This window comes from Apaloderma vittatum, unplaced genomic scaffold, assembly GCF_000703405.1.
Source record: "Apaloderma vittatum isolate BGI_N311 unplaced genomic scaffold, ASM70340v1 scaffold22300, whole genome shotgun sequence".
Classification (NCBI taxonomy): Eukaryota; Metazoa; Chordata; class Aves; order Trogoniformes; family Trogonidae; genus Apaloderma; species Apaloderma vittatum.
Window position 1 is genome coordinate 34944 of NW_009695422.1, and position 7346 is coordinate 42289.

Genomic DNA, 7346 nt, shown 5'->3' on the forward strand with positions numbered 1-7346 from the left:
TGACATCATCCTACTTTTTCCTCAAAAACAAAAACTACCACATTATGTAGCGCCACTATCATTTTAAAGAAACACTGCACCATCTATTACCCTGCCTCTGAGAACATCCAATGGAAGATGTTGCCAAGGGAGATACCATGAAATATCTTAGTCTATAAGGAATTTCTTCCCTCAGAACTTAATAAATAGTATCTTGATACTTATTTAACATATCCTACAGCTAAGGAATATATTTACTTTTTTTTATTCCTTCACCTTCTCCACTGCTAGCAGGAATTAGCAAGTAGACAGTATAGAGAATCAGTGCAGGATGTGTATGCAGATGGCCATTTTGAAAACATTATAAACACAAAACCTCTGGAAGATATCATACAAAAAGAGACGAGTCATCACTAGTGTCAGCCACAGAAGCCAACATTTGTCATCTAAAACAGATATACATTTTGTAATGTAAAAGCCTAAATGGGTATTTAAAAAAACAAGATACCCTCCAGAAAATAGCTAGTCCCCAGTACTGTCAATAGAGAAAGTCCCAAGTAATATCAGAGGGAGGTGGATGCAAATTCGATCTCTGTCCTTCTTCAGAATCTCAGAATCAAAATAAAAGGCATGGCAATAGCCAGCCACAGCTATACACTAAAGGCCCAATTCATTTAGAAAATAAAACATAAATAATTTGTTTATCAATAAAAAGAAGACTAGTTAAGCTTGAAGAGATTTCACGTGTCCTCATTAACAACTTCCTTTCGGCGCTGGGCTCGGAAATGACGCTCAATGTTTATTGTCACTTCCCTCTGCAAATTTCTGTTGTTGGTTTTTCCAGCTGTTCTGATCCAAGGGTGCTGAAGTACTTGTCGTGCTGTGTAGCGCTTCTGGGGATCCACTATCAACAGCCTGGTTATGAGGTCTTTTGCTGCTATTAAAGAAAAAAAAGAGGAGACAGGAGAAAAGAACAGTGAGGCGGTGGCGCTGACAGTTATACCGACACAAAACGTCGTCCTTCCTTCTTCTTATTAATTTTAGCATGACTCTTGTGACTATCCCAGGAGATACTCTATCGTAGTGACAGATGTTAAATCTCCAGCATATCTTTTACTGGTGTCATTCTCCCCTTTAGAAAGAGAGGAAAAAGTGAATGGAATTTAACCTTGAGAGCATGCTGAAGCTGTCAGGCTACGTGTTCAGATTTCCAGGAATTAGCACTGGGTATTTCATCCCTCAAGGGATATAAAAGTCACAGAAAGCTGAAAGAGCATGTTCTTTAAAATGCTGTATAGGGAGAGAGGGAGCTTAGGGTTTCGGAAGAGTACACAAAAGACACTGTACTACTCTGCAGAAAGGAAAAAAAATACTACGTGGAAACCCCATTGATCTTGATAGAAAAGCCACACAGTGTTTTGCAGAGCAAGGATTTCATTTTCACCTTTTGAGATTGTTGCATATGTCTTTATAATCTAACATAAACCTGGAGAATCTTTTGGTATCTTTTTGTACTGAGACAACTCATAAAGGCGAGGTGAGGAAAATCCTTGTTCTTGCCTCAGAGAGAGAGCGACTCATCAAATCAATCAGACCTAATATTCAGATTCACAGCCACAGGATTAAATTCACATTCAAAGCAAACACAGAATCACTTGAAGGAGACCTGTAAGAGAGTCCCAAGTTCATTGAGCTCACAGTTCTGAACAGAAGGGATTTCTTCCTACTCAGGTAATATACCTGCAGAAATATTGTCCCAGTACGGAGAAAGGAACTCATAGTGACCCAGCTGTATGATCTGAAACAGCTCTTCTTGATCACGGTCCTGACTGCGAAAAGGGGGAAAACCGCAGAGCAGAATGTAAAGGATCACACCAGCTGCCCACATATCTACTTCGAGCCCATAGCCTAAGGAAAAAAAAGACAAAGTCAAAAGCCCTGGTTTAGAAAGAAAACTCACAACTGCTAGAGAACTGTTTCTTTTTCGCTTTCTTTTCCAGGAAACACAGAAGCTTTGCTCAGTTTCTCAAAAAGACAAGGTCAGCAGAAGAATAAGTGGCTGGTACACCACACTTACAAGCTGAGCTGCTGTGTCTGTTAATAATTACAGCTCTCACAAAGTGTCACTTCTCCAAGATGTTTCACAAACACTGTCTCACAAGTCCAGTGTCAATCAGAGACTAATTGAGAAAACACAGCATGTATTTCTAGAACAGTCCTCCTCAGATTCCCTTTGAAAAACACATTTGAAAAGTGCCAAGTTTCCACTGAAATTGCATATAAGTGGAGATGTGCAACCCAGCCTCACCAAACAAAAAACAGAAATAGCTTTGTTTTAGTTATCACAAAAACTGACTCCTTTCCAGGTCTGAATCTTTTTGGATACAAATTCTCCAAAACTTCTTCTGATGCAAAACATGTTTTGTATTCTTACCTAAGTTTAACATTCCTGTGCATGTTTTTGCATCACTAGGGGCCTTGGAAGGTCATCTGGGTTACAATCATGAAAGAGGGCTGATTATTCTCAGGTTGGAAAGTGAACTTTTGCTCATTTCCCCATTTCAGCACTTATCATCTGCAATACTTTACACTCATCTGCTTGGAAATCAGTGTTGTATTACCATACACATTAATAATGCAAATATGACCGATGTCATGCTCATGTTTATCAAAAGCTAAAAGGTTTCCTTTCCTTTCACAGACAACACTGCGAGTCAACCTCCTACCCTGCAAAGACACATCAGTAGGTTGAAACATTCTGAAATATTCCCATGATTAGAAAGTTCAGAGGAATTGTATGATTTAGGACAAATTATAAATACTCACCCTTCTCAGCAAGTATTTCAGGGGCAACATATGTTGGTGTTCCACACACAGTAAATATGGGTTTTGTGACCTGCTTTGCAAGGCCAAAATCTGCTAGTTTCAGTGTAGTTGATTTATCTGCGTTATGCTGAACCTATACTCAACAAAAAAATTACATGTATTTAGTCCAGAGGCATTTTAAGACAGCAAAAGATAAAGGAAGTAGTTAAAAATAAACAGGAAGAAGTTCTAATCATTGTGCCTTCAAGTAAAGCAACATCAAAAGGAAATGGTATTTTTATAAACAATATTCAGTAAGTGCAGATACTTAAGAGGCAATAATAGAAAAAGAAGAAAACTTTGGTCTACAAACACTGGCACACTGCCATTTCAAATAAATGAAAAGGAGGACAAGAAAAACTAACCATGAATCAACTAAATGTTATTATTTTCTCTTTGAGAAAATAAACTCTTCCCCTGGGAAAGCAAGGAAGAATGCTGTGGGCATCTTTAAATTTAAATGTAATGTTCCCAGGTAAGTTACTGACTTTACAATGTGACTGGAAAAGTGTGTCTCCATCATATCCATCTAACAAAACAGCAAAACTAAAACAAACAAAAAAAGGAAAAAAAAGAAAATAAACCCCCAAACGTTGCCTTTCTTTGCAAAGTAGTCTGCTACTCTAACTGCTGGCCTGAATACATCACACACTAAGAGTTGGAGATATGGATCCAGGCAGAATGTCCTCCTAAGCAGCTCTTTTTTGGCAGTTCCCATCTCCTACATCCACCTTGAAAGTAATTAAAACACTTCTCTCCCTTCTAATTTTGCATGCATGGGCCTTCAGCATTACTTTGTAATGTAGTCGATGAAACATTATTTTAAGAAACAAAATACAACGATGACATAGACAGCAGGATCAAGTACACCCTCAGTGTTTGCAGGTGACACGCAAAGTTTGGGGTTGACACGCCTATGGGACAGGATGTCCTCCAGAGGGACCTAGAGAAGCTGTTGTATCTCATAAGGCTCAAGTGCATGAGGTTCAACAAGGCAAAGTGCAAGGTCCTGCACCTGGGTCGGGGCAACCCCACGAATTTGCTTTAAATGAAAACTGGTCCGTCTTAGGAACTATTTGGAAAGAGATCAGCAGCTAAAATGTCTACAAGAAAGCCAAGGAAATGTGGACTCCAGTTTTGAATGGGCAAACTGGAATACAATGCTACAGGTACACCCCAGGCTTTGACACCTCATGCTCTGCCATCAGACAGTGCTTAAGAAAGCCAGAATTCAAGATGGTCTCATATGGGACAAAATTCACTCTCCCACATTTAAATCTGTCTAATCCCTACTTTTCATCGTTATAGAAATTGTAGGCACTCATCCAATTTTGAATAAACAAAAAGTTTGGGGGTGTTTGTCTGTCCTTTTTTTTTTTTTAAGAAGAAAATTTTCCACTATAAAATATTACAGCCTACTAATCCCTTTTTATCTTCTTTATAAAAAATACAAATGCTCCGCTAGTTTTGATTAACCAAAGCATTTCAGGCTTTTTCCTGTTTTTCTAGGAAAAAAGATTTTTTGTATTAAACTGAAAATAAAGTTTACTAAAACCATGCAGTCAGCACTTCTGCAGGAGAACACTAAAATGCCATAGCCATTTTCTCTATTACATTAGTCAACATGAGAGTATGTTTTTGCCATGATGCATTGTGGAGGCAACAGCTGACAAAAATGAAAATAAATTACAAAGCTACTTTCCAGAAGAGCATCTATTCACAGGATTCATAATCCAACAAGAGAATCATAGAATCGTCAGAGTTGGAAGGGACCTTAAAGATCTAGTTCCAATCCCCCCGTCACGGGCAGGGACATCCCCCACTAGATCAGGTTGCCCAGAGCCCCATCCAGCCTGGCCTTAAAACCTTCCAGGGATGGAGCTTCCACCACCTCTCTGGGCAACCTGTGCCAGGGTCTCACCACCCTCAGGGTGAAGAATTTCCTCCTAACATCCAATCCAAACCTATCACTCTCTAGCTTTAATCCATTCCCTCTAGTCCTATCACTACCCAACATCTTAAAAAGTCTCTCACCAAATCCTGAAAAGTCCCTCACCAGGGGTAATAGTGGTAGAATGCTACAAAAATTCGTAACTGAAATGCTCAGTTTTATACGTACTATGAAAATATAAGCATGAATGTATTTTCCTTTTGTATAAAGCTTTTTTAAATTATTTAAGACAATTGTGCAAAATGGAATTTCAACTAAAACCTTGCATGCTACTGCACTAAGACAAATAATACTGAAATTCTTATATAATTTTTTAGAAATGAGTAGAGTGGTGGAGAACATACTGGTTTTAATTCTAATTCCCAAATCAGCAGAAAAAATTTGTAAAATACATTTTTTGTACTTTTTCTTTTAGCAGGACTCCTGATCTCTCATCAGAGCACAAGGTGGCAACACTGCACCACCTGTTCTTCCAGAATAAAACTGATGAGCTTTCTTTTTATTTAACAACTCAACAGGTAGGAACAGCACACACTGGGAGTAGGTGTTCACAGCTTTGTGACAATCATCTCAAAAGCAGCATGTAACTTGTCAACATGCCCAAGAACCTCAGCCCAGAACTCCTTAGCATCTTCACTAACACCATGTTCAGAACAACTCCAGAAGTCAGCTCAGGCAGAGTGAGCATTCCCTTCATCCCCAACCTTGTCCTCTCCAGTCTACTCTTCCCTCACCTGGCATCACCTGCAGCATTCAGATATGCTTTGCTGCAGAAACAAAAGCTTCTCAGGTTGCTTCTACTCCTTCCTGAGGCCAGACTACTTACTCGTAGCAGTATCACAGGAAAGTACAACCTGCTCAAGAGAGATCTAGCCTCCAATATCCGCAGTGTGCACCCTGTGAAATGGTGAGAACAAAGCAAAAATGGTAACACTAAAGGAATGCGCTAGCCTGACTGTGACACCTGAAAGCCAGCTAGCACTGTTTCTGCACTCAAGACTGCAAAGAATGGCTCCAAAAGTCCATTTCAAAGTGTTGCCTTGTCGTACCTGCCTATAGAATTAATTGATATAATGAAGACCACTATTCAGTACACTTTCTGTAAACAATTTGAGCCATACAACTACACGTCCTTCAGCTGCAACGGAAGCAACAATCCAGTAGTCTTCGACTAAAAGCAGTCAGAACTTCTCACCCGCTCTCTCAAATACAGTTGCCGTACCAGGTTATCAGAAAATTGTCTGAAGAGTTCTAGCTATCCTAGCCATACATCCAGAAGATTATAATGCGCTAATACAAAGCCAAGTTCATCTTCAAAGAGGGATAAATTGTTCTTTCCTTTTCTCCTGTCTGTTGATGATTCCCAGTACTTCACACCTACCTTGTGAAATCCATCAGGATGTTTAAGAGTATGATTTATAGCATGACTATTTCTCTGTACATACATATACATGGTAGCACAGATTCTTCTTACAGACATGAGGAAAGCAAGCTAGCCCATGGAGCATTTTGTGTACTAGAAACAGAAGAGCTAAAGAAAAAAAGTACTGCTTACACATTTCAGTTTCAAGCATCCCTTACTCCTAGCTAGAAATATCTCTACGAAAAACCTTACAGTAAATTCCCTGTGTAGGTTTATCATGCCAAAAGCTCTTGACAGGCAGCTGGTTAAACAGGATTTTAACTCAAATGCACTCAGAAGCCTCTGACAGTGCCTTGTGTATATGTAAATCATGACCCAAAAGCAAAGTTGAAGGACAGAAAGGCTTACCTCAGGTTCTCACATATATCAAAACTTGAAAGAGAGAAAAAGGAGGGGGGCTCAAATACATTTATGAAGCTGAGTGTTAAACTATTAGTATGTTTGGGAAGTATGTTTGACAAAGAGATGAGTATACAATCAAAAATACAACCCTTCCTTTCTTCCTAGAAGGCAGCAAGGAGGAGAATTCATGAATTTTACAGCTATAACCTGGAAAAACACCACCACACTTTGAAATTCATTTGTCACTGACAAGTCAAGAAATGCCAGCACCTGTGGAATTAAACAATCCCTTAGCTAAAAATCTTGCCAGCAAATCCTGCTCCTCTGGGTAGCACTAAAGAAGTGACTGGCTTCTCTTGTGGGACCAAACACAACACATTGTTCATCCTTGGTAGCAAAGGTTTTCTTGCTGAACACGTAGTCCCAAATGAGGTGATTCTGTTAGCAGATGGGAGGGTGTCAGAGCAGCTGTCTTCACACCAGCTGTCAAACAGATTTTGTTTTTGCAGTACAAGTCACCCCCCTCCTGCCTCACAGTTAAGCTGCGAAGGAGTTTGAGCATTGTGGGCAGACGCAGTAGTGAAAGAGGGAGGGGGAAAGCAAAAAAAGATGATGGTGGACTGCCACAGAAGTTTGTAACCAGAGGTAAGTTCCGTAAGAGGAACAGTAGTGCAGTGAATTAGCAATTAAACCATGTTTCCAACTCTTTCCTGCGTTAATAACTTTACAACTCGCTAGAAATCAAAATGCTTTTCCTCCTTTTCCTCTGTAGGGATAGAAAGGATT

At 39.6% G+C, this 7346-nt stretch overlaps 1 protein-coding gene across 1 annotated transcript in view; it reads right to left on the bottom strand.

The window, feature by feature from the left end:
- Nucleotides 1-436: 436 nt before the first annotated feature.
- DCLK3 (doublecortin-like kinase 3) overlaps nucleotides 437-7346 on the bottom strand; it is an 11179-nt gene continuing 4269 nt past the window's right edge. Inside the window, exons 2-4 of the mRNA XM_009871321.1 lie at nucleotides 2806-2938; nucleotides 1720-1887; nucleotides 437-916 (exon numbers count right to left, since the gene is read on the bottom strand). Of these exons, the coding sequence (XP_009869623.1) occupies nucleotides 720-916; nucleotides 1720-1887; nucleotides 2806-2938 (498 nt within the window). The 3' untranslated portion in view covers nucleotides 437-719. The remainder of the gene's footprint in view (nucleotides 917-1719; nucleotides 1888-2805; nucleotides 2939-7346) is intronic.